A 19529-nucleotide genomic window follows, 5' to 3' on the forward strand; every position below is an offset into this window, starting at 1 on the left:
GAAGTTTCATAAAGCACGTAAGGCTATAGTGCCAACCTAACCCACTTAACAAACCAAGGTTCAAATGCTCAAAACATGTTCTTTCAACGTTTACGATGCCGCCGCTTTCTCGTCAGGGCTTCGACGCCACACCGCGACACAAACATCGTCCCAGTTGCTGGCCCAGCGCGCTGTCGCCACTTCGGGCAACAGTACAAAGGCAGAGAGCTTTGCGTTGCACTGTCCCACTGCAGGTTATAGCAATTGCGCTTGGAGCGAAACCAAAACTGCCAAAAAAATACTTGTAGACTAGTTCGCTAGTCAATAGAATGCCAATCCGAAGCCTGTACTTCCCATCATTCCCATGATGGTTGAACGATCGCAGCGCCAGATTTGCCTCTAGGTATACTAATATGAAACTCTAAGGGTGAGAGCACTAGTTCGTTACGTAGCCGTGACGTAGTTCCTAAGGCCACATTTCACGGAGTGTCCGCTCTTAGCCTTTTCTAATGCTTTACCGGCCGGCCAGCCTAGGTGGTGTCCGCTTCGTTCTGTGGCTGTTCCAGCGCGTTGCCGTACGGCTTTTTCGCGGAGCAGCGTGTACACTGAACTAGTGATACGGGACCCCAGCTATAGTATACAAGCGCGAAAAGCCAATGTCGTACTGCAAGAACTTCGGTGAGTTCTGACGCAACGGGTGGCGAGGAGTTCGCTCACGATGCGGCAGGCTTCGTCCGTTTAAATATATATATTTCAGTGATCGCACCACGTCGCGTAATTCAGCCAAAGATACATCTACGCTTTGGCTGCACTTTAGGAAGCAGTCTTCGATAGTGCTGCGCGAGTTGCATCGTGCGAGTGCAGCGCATTGCCCTTGGCATGGCAGACATTGCAGCGTGCACGCCTCGCGAGACATCGAGAAGTTCAGCCCTGCGAGCTCGGTCGTCTGCTGCTAGCGCTTGGGTCTTTTCCGCAATTTCTGGCGAAGGGCGTTTTCATTATCGCATACGCGGTGGCAATGAAGTGGCGACTGTGTGTGCGGCATTTTCGTAATACCGGTGTCTCACGGCGCACTTTCGATCGCGATCAAGCCAGATTTTTCGTTGCTGGGTTTACGTCTGACAGATTTTCCCGCGCCTGCAGCGCTCGTACTGAGTCAGTCATGCCGGATTATACCTTTCTCGCGCCAGCGCTCTACTTTAAAAAGAACATTGTTGATTTTCCTGGGGGAGCAGTAGAGGTAGGGTAGAGGTAGCCACCCTAGTAGAGGAGCAGTATCTTCGCTCGTGCCAGTCTTTTCGTATGCTGCTCTCCGTTACTTTTCAAAAGCATCATATAATGGTTCCCTTTGAGTCGAATAAACATCCTTCTGCAAAAACATGTTTAAAAAGGCGGTCGGCGGGGGCCGCAGAGCTAGCGAGGACTTTTAGACACAGCTAACGTTACTATCTCAGCTGCTCTCTTGAGGCCTCCGTTTGCATGTGCCCTTCTGTAGCAGTACTTGTAAAAACTATCTATCGTGGCAATGAAAAAAGTGCCCCGCGACTTCTACAACACCAGTCAGAACCTTGCCGAATTAAGCACCAACCAAGACTTTAAACGCATCCTAATCACAATCCAAACATTAACTTGGCTGTTGTAACAAAAGCGCAAGACATTTTCGTGTGCACTCCAGTAGCACAGCAACGCTTGCACTTCGAGAGAGAACAGTTAACACGTGCGCTGCTTCTGCACGAAGTAAAATTGAAGAGTGCGTTGTAGGCGGTGCTCAAGCCAAAGTGCCACAACCAGTGACATAGCCAGGAATTATTTTTTTCCTTTGGGGGGGGGGGGGAGGGGGGGCTGGTGTTATTGCACATTGATTTGTGTCATGTGTGACGTCCCAGTGTTGTGCATATACTGTTTTCAAGTCGGTGGCGGATTGAACAATTCTATTCCTTGAGCTGGATTGCTTGAAGTGGCAGACATTATTTGCACAAGAAATGAAGCAAATTACACAGACGTAAACTGCAAATAAATGTTAATAAAAGCAAGTGCAAATAGTTAGGCCCATTAACAAGACAATAAGTGTTGATGTATCTGGTATATTCTAGACAGCCAGACTTGAGCAGGTGAAGTTATGGGTGTCTGCTTTCAAAATTACTTATCTTGGAATATACATGCCAAAAAGCTAACAAGTGGACTAATAATAATAATATCATTATCAAAAATGAATATACAGGGGAATTACGAGCCCTGTAGGATCTGGAGGACAATCCCAATTTCTGTCCCCCAGATATTGGACCTTGCCGTTGGGTGCAGAAGTTGGTCATGGTTGAGGAGGACTTTGTGATAAAAACTTGAGGTTTATTTACATTATTTATTTTGAGAGTACAAAGAAATTAAGTCATAAAGTCATTACGGGCCAGCAGCAACTCGGATGTTGCGGCCCGTGGCAAAAAGCTAGAAAGAGATGAATGAAGGAATGCTCCCTTGCTGCTCCCGATCTCTGGCTTTTAACCCCTTCGGTGTCTCGAAGTCATGTCACATTCGGCCAATCGGCAAGCCCGCTCAGGTGTCGTAATTTTCGGCCAATGGATAAGCACCCGTGCAAGAGTACGTCACATTCGGCTCAGAGAGTTACTCCTTGGGCTCCAATTGTCCGAGAGATTATTTGTCTGTGGTATTGTCTTCCCGGTCTGCAACTGCCTTCACAAAGGCGGATGGGGGGATTGCTGCCAGGGCTTCACGGTGCATTAAAACCGTCTTGCCCCGGGACCCACGTTACCTGGAACAGTGCCAGGCTCTTGCTACACTTTCGGGAAGAGTCAAGCAGTGAATAGCTCCAGATGCGGCGCACGAGGTGGGGGACGCCAACTTGTTTGCACGTGCCGCGCCTCGAGAACGTGGTAGATGTGCTTCTGCGCTCCTTAATTAGCTGTGACGACATTCGATGTGGACTGGTGAACTCGAAGAAGGCTCAGGAAAAGGTCCCGTATCTAACAGCCCACATAAGCCACAGGTCTATTTGCGGGGCTTGGCAGTATTTGTAGTAGATGTGCAAGTTACAGCAATAAGTTACCATTAAACAATGCTTAAAGTAAAAAGACTAAAGTTACAAAGTATGCACATTCACAAAGAAACTACATTCATAACAGTGTGCACATTTGATACAGGAGAAAACAAAACTCTGTACTCACAAGTTTTGTGCCTCTGTAACGAGGTTTTTGGCTTCAACAACACAATATCATTGGGTGGCCCTACTGCATTAAGCTACAATGGAACATAAAATGCATGTATTCTTCTTCTATAATAAGTAAACACAAGAGGTACCATGAATCTATTTAAACAGTGACCACTGGTTAACTTTTTTTTTGTGTGTGTGTGTGTCTGAATGGAGCACAGAAATAATTTTTGCGTATGATATACAAAACTAACTGCTCCTTGAGGTCCACAATTTCAGATTGTATTGTGGCTGTCTGCGTGTCACCTCTATGACATTGTGTTGTGTATGTTATCGAGTAGGCAGTCCTGTGCAAAATAGAGGTAAAAGTGTCCAATTTATGATGAAAAGTCATACCATACATGGGTAATCCATGCCGTAGGACTGATTCGCCTAGTGCTTGTAGATGTCACTGCAAACAAATGTGCGCAAATGACTCGCAAACAAATGATGTACAAACCCACAAACGGCTTTGCAGCCTATTTATTATGAGTACTCCTGGAAAGGATATCATCGAAGTTAAGGCCTAAGTACTTCACATTTTACAAGTTTAACCGGAACACAAGAACAGTTTGAGCAACTCGTGTAATGCAAGAATAGTTAGATATGCAGTGACCTTTTCTTTACAGACTGTGCTTTTACAGCATGTTAGTTATTTTTATTTCTTTGCATTGATGTAGTAGTCCTTAAGCCAGTTTAACATCTTGCATATATCATTTTGTATTATACGAGGTCTGTCCCAAAAGTTCACGCAGTGAGTTGGCAGAAAAATGGGAAAGGGCATAGCAGCTGCCCTCTTGCTCTCTCTACTATAAAGGACCCGCCTGACATCTAGTACGAACCAAAGTGCTGTAAGACAAGGCATAATTTTATGTGTGCACATTTTGTGCAACTCATTCATTTAAATGGAAATTGACAAACAGGCAGAAGAAAGGATCTGTATCAAGTTTCTTGTGAAATTGGGCAGTAGTTGTGCGGAAATTCTTTAAATATTGCAGAAGGCCTTTGGGAAGGATGCCCTACAGGAAGGAACTCTGTTCAAGTGGCTCGACTTTTCTGGAATGCTGTGAAGACTGCAAGGACAATGCAACATCATGATGCCCCTCCACCATGCAAAAATGAAAACTTAAACCATGCGCATTCTCTTGTGCTCAGCGACTGGCAAATGACTATTAGAATGATTTCAAAAGCCCTTGGTTGGGATAGTTGTCCATTCAATAGATTTTTACTGAAAATTTGGAAATAAAGAAGGTTTGCACCAAGGTAATGCTAAAACTGCTGACTTCTGAGCAAAAGCTGTGACAAAGGGAATGTTGCATTGATTGGAAAGCCTCTTGCAAAACAGCGATGAAGTCTTGCACAATGTCGTCACCGGCAACAAAACTTGGATTTATGAATATGACATTGAGCTGACATTGCAGAACCAGGCGCTGAATAAGAAAGATGAGCCAAAGCAAAAGAAAGAAAAAGAAACCACGGAAAACCAAAACAAGAATGAGTCATATTGACAGTGTTTTTTGACTCGCAAAATTGTGTACCAGAAATTTGTACCTGGAGGTCAAACTGTCAATGCACTGTTCTACATGGAGGTGCTAAGGCATCTCAAAAATCGTATGCTGTGCATATGACGAAATTTTTCAAAAGATGGGCACTGGATTCTGCACCACGATAATGCCCTTACATACTCTGCATTGGTAGTGTGCATGTTTTTGGCACACTTTTCCATCACTGAGGTGAAAACAACCTCCCTACTCGGCAAATTTAGCCCCTTGCATCTTTTTTTATACAAAGCCCCATTTGCCCCATTCTGGGCACAATGTGGCAGGTAGTAGGTAGGTTCCTGTCTTGCCTTGTATAAAAATAAAACAATGTGTACCAATGGTGGAATCTTTTTCGTCAAGCACAGCAGCCCAGTGCTCTAATAACTAGGCCACGATTGCATGCACGCTTCTCTCATACCAAAGCCAGCTAGCTCTTTCAAACATTTGGCATATGTGTCTTGTGCCACTTTCTCGTTTTTGTTCCTCATGACAGCTCACGCTGTGGGACGCTGTGTTAAACCGCACTTTCTTCAGGATCAGCCAGCATTCCCCAGAACTAACGCTATGTAAAAACTGTACAGTGTTATGCCAACTTCATGAGGAGCCAAAGTTAATTATATTTTAACATTTTTCATTGCCGGAATACAAATGTCATCATTTTAACATAGACCAGTGACGTAAACATAGGTACGTACGATTATATAAACATGTTCATCATTGACTGCTCTCACCAAGCACGCAACTGCGCTAGTTAGACAAACATGTTGGTCCACCTGGTAACACTTTGTGGAACCGCTAACAACGCTGGATTGCCAGGTACCTGCAAAATGCTTCATATAACCAATTCCCATAGTGGGTGGGATCTGCACAATTTTTGTTCCCAAATGCAAACTGGTGCACCAAGGGCACCGTTTCAAGGATGTGACAATTCAAAAGGAACCATCACTGCTGAAGTGTTTAACAGAAGGGGATTTCCAAGGGTGCTTCCAGCAGTGGAAGAAGAGGTAGAAATAGTATTGTTTTAATGGTTAGTATTTTGAAGGCGACCACATTGATGCACCTGAAAATTAATTTTTTTTAAGCATACTGCAGAAGCTTTTAGGACAGACCTTGTACATGTACCCTCATCATAAGTTGCACATGGTAGAGCAAGAGCCGTATCATTAGTGTACATATTATATATATTTGAATGAAGCAGGAACAGAGAAAAATGAAAATATTAAATAGCGGCTGGCATACTACTGACCCCTGTGGCACACCAGAATGGTTGTTGAGTAGAAATAATTAAGGAAAAATGTTGAAAGTGGACTCAGTCAATTCCATGAGAGATTGAAACAGGTTGTACCATATTTTTCCATGTATAACCCGCCACCGTGTATAACCCACAACCCCAGTTAAAACAGCCCGGTAAGAAAAGGAAAAATCGGCGCCCCTTCCAATCCGTGAAGACGATTGAACAGCAAAGCTGTTTCAGTTGTGAGTGTAACAACATCTTCAGTGTAACAAAGTCCAACTTCCCAAACAGTCTATATTGTAGGTCTTTTGTTTCATCATTCTTTCACCTCATTTTCACTTTTGCGTGGTGAGCAAGTTTTGGAGGGATTTTTTTGCAGTTCTCCCAGAGGGCCTTTTTTTTTTTTTGAGGTTTCTGTTTGTGTTTTGCCATGCTTTCTTTGCGCATACAAGTTGCTCCACTCCTTTTCTGCGTGCCAGTAATGAGAGCAAGGTGCGGGCGCTGCAATAGTTTTGATGATTGACGTGGCTGCTGGCACTCTTGCGCTAGCAAGAATTGGCGGAAGCCTCGCGCTTCTAATATCGCGTTTCAATCACTCGAACTGTTCATTGGCCACAAGCTGCCAGCATAACATTTGTTTCTTTCGTGGCAGGGTGGAATCAATCGTCAATAAATTTTATGCTGATCTGGCTTGATCGCCGAAAATGCACCGTGTGACAACCATATAGGATTTGTGTATAAGGTAGTATTCTCACAGGGAGAAAGCGGTCACTCCACGTCATGTGGCCCCTTTTTAGCGAAGTCCAACTATGACAGCACAGGGTCTACATAAACAGCTTTGCTGTAAATGTATCCGCACATATACTCCATGGAAATAGCTGCATATGACGTGAAATTTTTTTTTAAAAACAGTCTCCGTTTGCGGATACACGGTTCGTCCGCGTCGTACCTTTCACCAGCGGCTCTGTTCCCTCCATTCTTCGGCGATGCTGATAAAGCTGGATTCCCACGCCGAACGTTATTGACCCTTTTCACTGCGATCCCGTGGGCGCTGCCATGTTTGATCATGTGGTGGCGTCCTTTGCTTGCCTCACTGACTCCGTTGCCTCCCTGTTTACAGTGGATGCGTATGACGCCGCTGCGGCTTAACAAAACTGTTTCGGGAGACATCGTAGGTAGTGACTAGGTGAACGACATGAAGCTTTGGCAACGGCTACAGAGAACGTGCAAAAGAGCTTTCACAGCTGATTAAGCTGTCCAAACAGCGCGAGTAGCATATATGGTCCTTGTTCTAAAAAAAGCAGGGATAAATATGTGTTCCAAGCTATCCAAACTTCCCATTCATGAACTGAATCAGAATTAGTGTGTTTCGCTCATCGTTCATTTGGCAAATATTTTGAAGCAGCGGCTTGTCACATTTCTGACTTGGTAAAGTCTCTTGGCGCAGTCACTGTCTGATTATTTTCTGCCTAATTGCTCGCAGGTGTGCCCAGTTCCGATAGATTTTTTACTGCTGTGCACAAAGTTTGAAACTTAGCTATATTGTACATTGTAGTATATTGTACCTTGTAGCAAAGATGGCTTATCGCTAGTAACTCACTTACTCTTGTGGACTGTCACAATTCAGTTTCGACCATTCCTGCGCTATCAGTGTATTCCTTCATTTATTGTGAGTATGTAGTGTGCATATATTCAGGTGTGCACCCATTCACTTATTCTTTACACGTTAGCGATAGGAGGGACGCAAGTTTTCGGGCCAGTTGGGGTAGATGTGCGTAGATACAGTGCGCGAAACTTACTTTGACAGGAAGCGGCACTACTTCCTTTGTCATTGTTTAACAAACGGTACTCACTCTTGCCGACATTCCAGGGCTGAAGCCCTTTCTTCAAAGGTTAGAGATACAACAATGGCAGATACGAAAATTTCCTCGAGGAAAGCCGTACATTTCAAAGTGCCGGTTACATGTATGGACAGCTGCTGCGGCGGTCCGCGAACTTGGCCACACAGATTCATTCCATTTTTTAATATGCCCGTTACCATTTCTGCAGCCAACTACTGCACACATTTTCAATCCACATGATTCAATCCAACATGATTGGTGCCAGTGCGTTAGCGAAAACTCAGTTGCATTTTCGAAACTGATTGCACAGATGCAAGGTAAAGCAGTAATGGATTTGTATTCATGTGCTGTCGCTGAGGCTGCGAGCGGCACGGCGCCGAAAGCATCATCTCATTTCTCTAGAACAAACTGCTCCGCGAAAAGGGTCAATAGCGGATGAATCCGTCGCGTGATACGTGGCATGAATCGGATCAGTTCACAGCTAGCATTCACATGACAAAGGATGAACTTGCAGACAAAGCTGCCCTCATGAGCAATGGCCATGGTGCAAATGTGACAGAACCGCTAGCTACTAAATGCAAAATGGCGACCCTGTAGAGAGGAGGATGGTGGACTACAATACAAGTGAAGGGAGCTTCAACACGCACAAGTGGGGAGAGGATGGGGTTTCCTAGATCGCGAAACCTTAAATGATGGAGAACCTAGCCTTGAGGTGTGCCTTCACGTAAGTGCGGCGCACGCTGTGCAAAAGAAATCAAAGGTTGTTGGGTGGCGATGACAGTCTTATAAAATGTGATTTTTCTTGAATTTGTGACCATGCGCAAGGCCATGCAAGTAAAATATAGCAAATATCTTTCTTTGCAGCACAAATGTATGTAAAGGTGAAGGAGGTCATCGCATTTTCTGGAAATTTGAACGAAGTACCTTTTTTAAAAATTCCCAACAATTCTGCAGTTTTTAAGCTCTCTCCCTGCCTCTCTTTATATCTCAGCTTGTTGCAATTTACAGCAGAGACAGGCCTTTCAGTGGATAATAAACCCACACATTTTTATCCTAGAAACTTTAAAAGTAGGAAATTTATTACTAAAACATAAAAATCACAAGAATGTTACTTTATTCAGAGATGTATATAAAAATAGCCCTCTCAATCTCTTGCAGTGTCCTCGAAATTGTTCTCTGAGGACCACAGAATGATATAAAAAATGTTGCATCATTTTTATTGGAACAAAGTTGCACATGTTCAAATATTGTGTTTCAAGAGCATGACAGTAATGCAGAAATGAGCATTTCTTGTGAAAAGCAAATACAAGGATGCATTTTCCTCTTTGCTGAGCCTTTGTCAACAGGCAGCAAGAAAATTTAGCAGCCTGCTAGTTTTCTTCCTGCAAAGTGCCAAAATAAAAGCTATGGGACACCGCTGGCACATAAACGCCTCTCTGCTTATCTCAACTAAGGTTTAGCTAAGTGTACAGTCTCGTTGGAATGACATGAAAATGAAAAAAAAAGTGAACTAGAAGGCTAATTTCTCTTTCCACACTTGCCACTGTGTATAACATGGGGGGGCAGTTCATTTGCACAGGCTTAGTTTTGGGCCCAGAGTGCACTTAACGCTTGGCTGTGCACCAATCGTTTATCACATTTTGAAGTAATTAGGCCTAAGAGGCAGTGTTGATTTCTTAACATTTGCATTTCATTCTCACGTGTCAGTACCCAAAAATTTGTAACACGTGCTTTAATCTTATGTATGTCAGTGTACATAGTCTGTTACAACCACTGTATTAATAATTTTTTCTTTATTATTTAGTGATACTGCAATCCCAGGAAGGGATTTTCACAGGTTGGGCATACAGACACAAGCACGGATCAAATATTCACACGTGAACTACATGTGATTTCAGCTGCTACAAGGCACCCGAGCCTCTGCCAGGCTTTATGGCCTTTGTATCTTGTCCATATTTTTGTGAGAAAGAAAACGCTGACAAACTTCAAATGCATAACTGACTAATTAGCTAAATTTCACTTATCAAATTTACCAAGCTGCTTTATTGCACATGTTGCAATTTACTTATTTTAGCCAGTTTGTTCGCAAGGCATATCCACTTGGGAACAAATCACGAGGATGACACTAGTTTAGAGAATATTCCCATAATGGGGGGGGGGGGCAGTAAAGTGAATTGGTGTTCCAGTTATTTTTGTCATTGCAATGTGTATAAAAAGGTATTTTGTTAAATAAGTAAGTGGAATGACAGTGTACTTCACTCCAAGTTTGACAGTCCTTATCTCAAAACTGGCATTAGTTTAAAAATTTGTTGCATGTGGATTTGCTTTGTGAACTCAGAAGCTACAATTTGTTAGCTGTAATATGTGTCAAAAGTAATTAGTTAAAAAGTTGGTTAGTGAAATTTTGCTAATCAATTATGCATTTAATAGTGCAAGTAATGTGCTACTCTTCCAGCAACCCAGCTCAAGAATTAGAATTGTGCTGTCTGCCGCAAGCAATTTATAAAATTTAGTATCACTCACTTTTAAAGGGCCCCTCATCGAACCACATGGCAAGTTTCAGTTACAGTGGAAGTTGTAAAGTGCTGCCTAGGCAGCGTTTGACCCAAAACAATTTTCTGGTCAGTTCATTTTTCAAAGTGATAGACAAAATTTAACTTCCTTTTACCATGTTGCCAGGAGGCATGCGTCACTGTAAAGAGAGACACTCTTTCCCTTTGCCTAGACTAGCGTCAGCAAAAAGCAACCTTCCTTTCCTGCCTTCTCCCATACTGAAAATAAGGGACCGCATTCGCCTCCTTTTATTCCTAAAGTGTAGCTTTCTTTGCCTCTTTCTTCGACTTGCTGCTTGCTTTCTTGCTGCTTTTCTTGCTGCTTTTCTTGCTGCTTTTCTTCGACTTGCGACACAGGGCCATTAATGCTGTCGCGTTAGTACATGACAGGTATGTGGCACAAAGGAAAGACGACCAGAGAAGTTTGTGTCAACATTTGCACCTCGTCGCATGTGCACGATGCCCTCTGTACGCAGTAACTAGGCGTGACCTCCCCACAAAGGCAGTGAAGGAGCTGCAGCGCTTGTCTCTGTGCTCACCCACAACAGCAGCGACAGTAGAGGGTGGAAGTGGGGAGAATGTTTGCGAGAGAATAGAGAGAGACAAAGGAGGCAGTTTTGTGAGCTACAACGCTACAAACCAGAATGGCACCTTAGCATGCACTTAGTACTGAGGAGACAGAGGCTCGCATAAAGCGTAGAGCAGAGCAGGAACAACAAATACAAGCAGAACAGGCAAGGTAACATTTCATATCACGTCGTGACTGTCGTAAGCCACGATATATCACCGCCAAATGATGTGAATGAACACAAACAGCAGAGAAAGCTTCCCTTACATCGATTCCCACAACACGTGGGATCTGCATATTTTTCCCTCTTCCTTTTTTTTTTGTTCTGCAGTGCATTTCCAAAGGCAGTTTTGCACATTAGGTGATTTACAGAAATCACGTGCCACATTCGGTGACGTTGCAAGCAGTGCATCTTGTGTTAGAGCCATCTATGTATGTGGCTTTAACTCTCTCACTCGAAGTGTGGCTCCATTGAAAAGAAAAGCTTGTAGCCTTCCGTTTCGGGTTTTTGCACCATGCAGCCATTTGGTACTTTGAAGACGCAACCGAAACTGCATGATCTACTTGCACGCCTGTTTGTTTGTGATGCCCAAGCCTGGTGACGGGCCCTTTAAGCATACAGTATATTTGCTCTTCCGTGAATACTTTTTTTTTTCATTTAACAGGGAAAGACCGAGTAATTTTCATCAGTAAGGAAGATCACGAGAAACCTAGCACAATACAACTGCCCGATGACCCAGACGATGAAAAACGAGGTAAAGTGCCTGTAGCACTTTTCATTTCACTGCCCCTCTGGCCTTGTCTGCTCATTTATTTGCTTGAGTGTGTTACTACTGGCATGCATTTGGCCTCATAATCAGAATGTGGTTCTCACACGTAAAACCCCAGAATTTTTTAAAATGCCTTTGGCATGGCATAGTGGCCATGCTATAACCAGTACTTTCATGTAAATGAATAAATGCACAGGACATATGTGAGTCGTGGTTGCATTGTGTGGCATGTAATATATAGTTGAACGCCTTTATAATGGAGCTCTTAGGACCCCCAAACTTACTTGTTAAACAGATGACCTTGTAGAGATCGCACATTGTACTGCTCACAGAAGCGCCAGCCAAGCACATCCAGCAAAAGAAAATCCTTATTTAACATGAATTTGAGAGATATTTAGTGAATGAAGTCGCTAATTTTCTATTTCTAGTTCAAGGCTTCAGTGAGTAGCCATAAGCCTGTTTCATGTAAGGCTCAATTCTGGTAAAAATTCAGAAAAAAGTGCATGCAAGTGAGTGCAAGTAAATACAGTAACCTGATTTGCTATTTTAGAGCATTAAATCATTTGACTTTAGCACTTTAACTGCTGCTGAAGCGTCACCAGTTTGTATAGCAAGGAAACATCAAATAAAAACAACATGCAAAATTTGCATAAAATCTTTTATGGACGAGTGTTGCTTACAGGCAACAAATCAGAAAAAAAAATTTCTTGCCGTGTTTTGGTACCGAGTATGGAGTTTCTGGCAAAATGACTTTGGCCAGCACTGAATGACAGGCAGCAATTGTCATATGTTGGTTTAAAGTGCGAACACAGAATGAAGAAGTTCGGCATGCGACTCTTCTTTTTTTTTTTTCAAAGCATGGTGAGAGGAAACTGATGCAGGATTTGCAGCTGCAATGCTATTGCACATGTAATGTACAGCAAATTCAATATACACGTATGGTTAGCATATGCAGACCTGTTTATAACATCATTATCATCATCAGCCTGGTTACGCCCACTGCAGAGCAAAGGCCTCTCCCATACTTCTACAACAACCCCGGTCATGTACTAATTGTGGCCATGTCGTCCCTGCAAACTTCTTAATCTCATCTGCCCACCTAACTTTCTGCCGCCCCCTGCTACACTTCCCTTCCCTTGGAATCCAGTCCGTAACCCTTAATGGCCATCGGTTATCTTCCCTCCTCATTACATGTCCTGACCATGCCCATTTCTTTTTCTTGATTTCAACTAAGATGTCATTAACTCGCGTTTGTTCCCTCACCCAATCTGTTCTTTTCTTATCCCTTAATGTTACACCCATCATTCCTTCCATAGCTCGTTGCGTCATCCTCAATTTAAGTAGAACCCTTTTCATAAGCCTCCAGGTTTCTGCCCCATAGGTGAGTACTGGTAAGACACAGCTGTTATACACTTTTCTCTTGAGGGATAATGGCAACCTGCTGTTCATGATCTGAGAATGCCTGCCAAACGCGCCCCAGCCCATTCTTATTCTTTTGATTATTTCAGTCTCATGATCCGGATCCGCCATCACTACCTGCCCTAAGTAGATGTATTCCCTTACCACTTCTAGTGCCTCACTACGTATTATAAGTTGCTGTTCTCTTCCGAGACTGTTAAACAGTAATTTAGTTTTCTGCAGATTAATTTTTAGACCCACTCTTCTGCTTTGCCTCTGCAGGTCAGTGAGCATGCATTGCAATTGGTCCCCTGAGTTACTAAGCAAGGCAATATCATCAGCAAATCGCAAGTTACTAAGGTATTCTCCATTAACTTTTATCCCCAATTCTTCCCAACCCAGGTCTCTGAATACCTCCTGAGGTATTCATAAACACGCTGTGAATAGCATTGGAGATATCGTATCTCCCTGCCTGACGCCTTTCTTTATTGGGATTTTGTTGCTTTCTTTATGGAGGACTACGGTGGCTGTGGAGCCGCTATAGATATCTTTCAGTATTTTTACATACGGCTTGTCTACACCCTTATTGCGCAATGTCTCCATGACTGCTGAGGTTTCGACTGAATCAAACGCTTTCTCGTAATCTGTGAAAGCTATATATAAAGGTTGGTCATATTCCGCACATTTTTCTATCACCTGATTGATAGTGTGAATACGGTCTATTGTTGAGTAGCCTTTACGGAATCCAGCCTGGTCCTTTGGTTGACGGAAGTCTAAGGTGTTCCTGATTCTATTTGCAATTACCTTAGTAAGTACTTTGTAGGCAACGGACAGTAAGCTGATCGGTGTATAACTCTTCAAGTCTTTGGCGTCCCCTTTCTTATGGATTAGGATTGTGTTAGCGTTCTTCCAAGATTCCGGTACGCTCGAGGTCATGAGACATTGCGTATGCAGGGTGGCCAGTTTCTCTAGAACAATCTGCCCACCATCCTTCAACAAATCTGCTGTTACCTGATCCTCCCCAGCTGCCTTCCCCCTTTGCATAGCTCCCAAGGCTTTCTTTACTTCTTCCGGCGTTACCTGTGGGGTTTCGAATTCCTCTAGACTATTCTCTCTTCCATTATCCTCGTGGGTGCCACTGGTACTGTATAAATCTTTATAGAACTCCTCAGCCACTTGAACTATCTTATCCATATTAGTAATGATATTGCCGGCTTTGTCTCTTAACGCATACATCTGATCTTTACCTATTCCTAGTTTCTTCTTCACTGCTTTTAGGCTTCCTCCGTTCCTAAGAGCATGTTCAATTCTATCCATATTATAGTTCCTTATGTCAGCTCTCTTACACTTGTTGATTAACTTCGAAAGTTCTACCAGTTCTATTCTAGCTGTAGGGTTAGAGGCTTTCATAGATTGGCGTTTCTTGATCAGATCTTTCGTCTCCTGCGATAGCTTACAGGTATGCTGTCTAACGGAGTTACAACCGGCTTCTATTGCACACTCCTTAATGATGCCCACAAGATTGTCGTTCATTGCTTCAACACTAAGGTCCTCTTCCTGAGTTATAACTGAGTTATGTTTATAACAGTTCCAAGCGAAGGCATAGGTGGCTTGAGGTGAAGCCCATTTCCACTTTTCTGCCTGGTGTTATGATGACGATGATGATTACCAATGATGATGATGATTACCTGTTATGCTTGGTGTGTTATATTTCTTCCTTTTTGTTGATTATGCTTATTCTAGATGCATTCCACACATCTAGGTGGAAAATAAACATTCTGGGAAGATATTTATATGTCTCGTCATTAACCCATTAGCGCCCAGCGTACCTTTAAAAGTATAGTACCATTTTAATTTCTAAATAATTAAAGACCAAACATACAGTGTTCCTTGGTACGCCATTTGCTAAGAAGGGTCCTGCGAAGACGACTGCATTGTTTTTTGCAGTTGCATGATGTGTTTGATCTATTCATCACCAAACTTGGAAAAGTTCTAAACATAGCAGGTGCTGCTCTACATGCAGCTTCTTTATTTTTTGTCAAGCATAGCATACACTTCTCGAAGGTGAAGTTTTTGGGTCAGTTTTAGAAAAAAAAGGGTGTAAATGCTGAACGCATGACAATACATATTTATACCATTGCAAGAAAATGAACGCAGTTGTACTTTGTAAAGTACGCTGGGTCTATATGTATGCTAGAGGAGTCTGCTTGATCTCGAAGCACACACCATTGTTTTTTTACCTGTATTTCGTTTCCTGTATTTTTTGCTGGCTACAAGAACTTCAGAGACTTGCAGGAAAGAAATTTATTTAGAATTACTTCAACATTGCTATTATTCGTCTTGGTTCCTTTCTTGCTGCCGACAAAGATGACAGTGCTGTTGTCTTCTCAGTCAATAAAATAGTGAGCAGTGTTAGAGTACATTTAGAGAAATAAAAACCATTTAGATATCTTATGAAAAATATTTAAAAGGAAAGGTGATTAATGCATCCTTATTACAAATTGGAAAATGAGTGGGAGGGAACAGAAAACAATAAAGACTATGTATATTTCTATGCCAATCGAGTTACGCAATAAAAGTAGGGCAACCCAGATTGGCGAACCAGACGTAGACCCCCTCATGAAATGACAGAAAATTCTAATGAAAGTGATGTGTAGCAATCGTACAACAAAATTGCAATGCAAGAACCGACTGTCATTGGAGGAGATGTCATCAGTCTCTTGAATGTTTCAATTACCACTGAACCAAATGCTGAATGCTTTAGTTTTTAATGTCTATATTCATTGCCAATTATCGCGTCTAGATCTGCATCAGTAATATATTTGCGTTGCGTGTGCCTCTGAAAGCAACAGCAAGCCCCTTCCTTGTTACTTGATGAAGTCATGTTACACACTTGATCAGTAAAAACACCTCCATAACAAAAAATATTTTCCACTAAAATGCCAATTTTACTACCAGAAGGTTATGCGGGCTTGTGAAAAATTTCGTTTGACTCTTTGCTGCAAGCCTTTTTGTTTTTGGAAGCTCCAAGGTATAGCATATACATTTTGTGACGTACGTCAGGCTTTCCTCCCATAAAGGCCCAGTGTACTGCATGAAGTACACTATTGTAGTGGTTCAAAGAATAAAGTGCCACTTGCTAAACTTTCACAATGTATTTACAGTGTGAAAAGATAGTCTGACATGAAAAATCAACAAAATGTAACTGGTAGATCTTTCTTGGGCCTGAATGAGTTAAGGAATTGAGTGCCATTTTGTGTGGAGCTTGAAGTGTTCAATTTTTGTCTTGCACTCAGTTTTCTGAAGAGCATTGGTGCCCCTACCTACAGCCAGTGCTTAAGGTTGTGGGGGGGGGGGGGTGACCTCTCCCTCCTGTTCTTTAATATGTCTCCACCGCACCCCTCTTCGGCAGGTCTGCTGTAGCATTGCGGCACCCATTGGACAAGTGCTGGATGTGATTTTATTACCAGTAGTACCTTGTGTGGGGCATTTCTAACTCTTTTTCTTTTGTTAATGATTTAATCATGATTAATCAGTTGATGTGGCATGAGCAAAAACAGGAAAGCAGGTATTGTCGCACTGCTTCATGCAATTCCCCAAGGCACTACGGTCACCACCATTTTGCGACCAAGATTTTTGGCGCAGCAATACTGTTTCATGAGGCACCCGAGCGTGAAACTACCTTCTTGTGAGTTAGAGAAGGTTCACGTTGGTTTCTTTAGGTTACCAGTTGGCTTTCATTTTACTTGTGCATTGTGAGCACTGCATTATACCAAAGACGCATGCATTTTGTCCACTATTGTAGGTAAGTAGATGTGAAACCATATGATATATTGTTGTAGTATCTGAGGTTTTCAATGAAGCAAGGCAACTAATGTTCTGTGTTGCAGCTAGACTTACTTGATTATAATCAAATAAGTCAAATAATCCAATGATCATATTGAATGAGGTGCATGACCTTGTAATTTTTTTAGGCTTGATTCTTCCCAATGGTGACATCAACTGGAACTGCCCATGCCTGGGAGGCATGGCTACCGGCCCTTGTGGACCACAATTTCGGGAAGCCTTTTCCTGCTTCCACTACAGCACATCTGAGACCAAAGGGAGCGAGTGCTTTAACCACTTCAAGGCCATGCAGGAATGCATGTCTCAGTATCCAACCCTCTACCCCGCTGATGATGATGACGATGAGCAGGCATCGCATAAAGCTAATCCTGGCAAGGAAGAGGTCACCGGACTGGGATATGCACTATCCAAGACAAGTGCTGTGACAGAAAATGAGCCACCGAAAGAGGACAAGAGAGTTGCTAGCCAGTGAGAGTGACTGTAAATACTAGTCTGTACATAAACAAAAAGGCTTTTGGCAAAGACAATCTACGTCATGCGTATTATCTTCCAAGTACGCTGTCACTTTGCAGCATTGGTAAGTTGCAGATTAAATCGCGAGATGCTGGACCTCGTGACAAGTCTCCCTTCCTATTGAGATGATTGTGTTGCTGTTGTCGGCATAAGTTTTGTAGCAACTGATGCAACCTTAATAAAAGCAATTTCTTGACTAGTGTTTTTCATCTAGAGGATAGTTTGAGACCACTTGGAGTTAACAGTGCCCTTAAAATTTTTATGTAATCTTAAAGTATGTGAACATGCCATGCCTGTTTTGTAGTGCAGGCCAGCAGAAACAAATTGACACCTGTGGCCACAATCGTTTGTCTAACAAATGCATATTATTTATGCCGCTATCAGCCTACTAAGTAGGTTACAATCATTTTTGCAAGTGCCATTGGGTGAAGTGCACTTTTTCCTCTCATGATGGTTGTGACATCCTGTATGCACTGCACTAATGTGTTAGAAGTAATAAATGTTTTGTTAGCAATTCCACCGTTTGTGCACTTTTAAGTAATTTGTTTTGTATGATAAGTGCTCTTACCACTCACTTTCGTTTTGCTCTTATTCGGTGAAGCTCGCTGTCACCAATCCTGTCTGTGTATAAGAAAGTGGTATCAAAGTGCTCCCATATAGATATCTTGGCATCTGTTGAAATTCTGATGTAGTTGGCCATTTTTCTTACTGCACATCAAAAGAACTTGCTGCTACAATGTTCTTAACACAGGAAACGTTTTTACTTTACAAGTGTTTCTTTAAAAAAAGTTGCAGTTCTGCGCGATAGGCGGAAAATCAATTGCGATAGCAAATTAGCAGACTAGTATAGACCGTTTTATTGAGGACGGCGCCATTTTACAATCACAGCGCCGTCTATCATCCGACGCCATGCTGGTGTATGGGATCGCACTGGAAGGTGCACGGCGAACAGCACTGTTGACAAGCGGAAAGATTTTGCACTTTCCTGAGAGGTCTCAACAAGTTGTTTGGATTGGTAAATTTCTTAGCGTGTCATCACTAAGTGTCTAGCTTTGATATAGCCACAATATCAAACGGCGACGAGCCTAGACGCACTCCCGCAGCTATGCCTACGACCGAAATAGGAGGCAAGTCATGTCTGAACATTGCCGATACGTAACGTATATATGTAACGTGTTATTATTGTATGTCTAGCCTGGAGCTCTATCACGGTATCACTCAGGCGACAACAACCACAGATGTGTCGTGATGTGCCGCACAAGCGTACATCCCAATCCAGGTAACTGCAAAGCTCCGAGGAAACACGTTTTGCAAGCTTTCGAGGTCCTAAAATTTTTGCGGTACAATTTTCTAAACATCTGGCACGCGGGCATCAAGCTTTACAAAATAAAGAACTGTAAAATAGCTCGGATCAAAAGGGCTGTTAACATGAATAAAATGAGCTGATGACAGTGGTTGCGAATATGCCACAATCAACCAGATGCACGCGACATGTTGGAAGATTATGCACGCTCTTAAGCCCAGACCACATGTACGCACCGTCTGCGCATCCGCACATGCACAGACAGTGCAACGTGACTTGTACGCATTGAAATGGGGCATGATCTCTGGGAACAGCTCCTCTCTGTTATCGCACGCTTGGGTACGAGACGTTAATTTGAGGGATCGCCAGCCGTTTGTGCACAGGCGTGGGTAAGAGCTGGCGTGAGAGAGAAAATCTGGTGGCTTTTGCTTCTTGAATGTAAGACTCTGCCTAGGCATGACAGAAGAGGTTTCTTAGCGCGTGTTGTATTCATTTGTCCTCTAGAGATGCCAGCATTGCAGAGTGCGGAGTTCACTTGCTGCCCGTGCGGTGAGGCAGTGGGCACAGATGCCCCATTTGGTGATCGCTCTGTCTGAAGGGGCAAGGTTGTACAAGTCGCAGGTCGTTTTTGGTTGCGACGATATATTGGATTTTTTACAAGCACTGCTCCAGGAGGGCACATGCAACCAGCAAACTGAGGCCTCAGGAGAGCAGCTGAGGTTATAATAAAGCAGGCAGCGCATAATTTCCAGGGCACACAAGGGGTAGTGGGGGGATCAAAG

The 19529-nt window shown here is 43.0% G+C and overlaps 1 protein-coding gene across 1 annotated transcript; it reads left to right on the forward strand.

Moving 5' to 3' along the window:
- Positions 1 to 434: 434 nt before the first annotated feature.
- Positions 435 to 17640, forward strand: LOC142586052 (mitochondrial intermembrane space import and assembly protein 40-B). Its single transcript, XM_075697302.1, has 3 exons — positions 435 to 657; positions 11583 to 11672; positions 17060 to 17640. The coding sequence occupies exons 1-3, from the start codon at positions 636 to 638 to the stop codon at positions 17401 to 17403; spliced, it is 456 nt and encodes a 151-aa protein (XP_075553417.1). The 5' UTR covers positions 435 to 635; the 3' UTR covers positions 17404 to 17640.
- The last annotated feature ends 1889 nt before the right edge of the window (positions 17641 to 19529 follow it).

Source organism: Dermacentor variabilis, chromosome 6 (assembly GCF_050947875.1).
Source record: "Dermacentor variabilis isolate Ectoservices chromosome 6, ASM5094787v1, whole genome shotgun sequence".
Lineage (NCBI taxonomy): Eukaryota > Metazoa > Arthropoda > Arachnida > Ixodida > Ixodidae > Dermacentor > Dermacentor variabilis.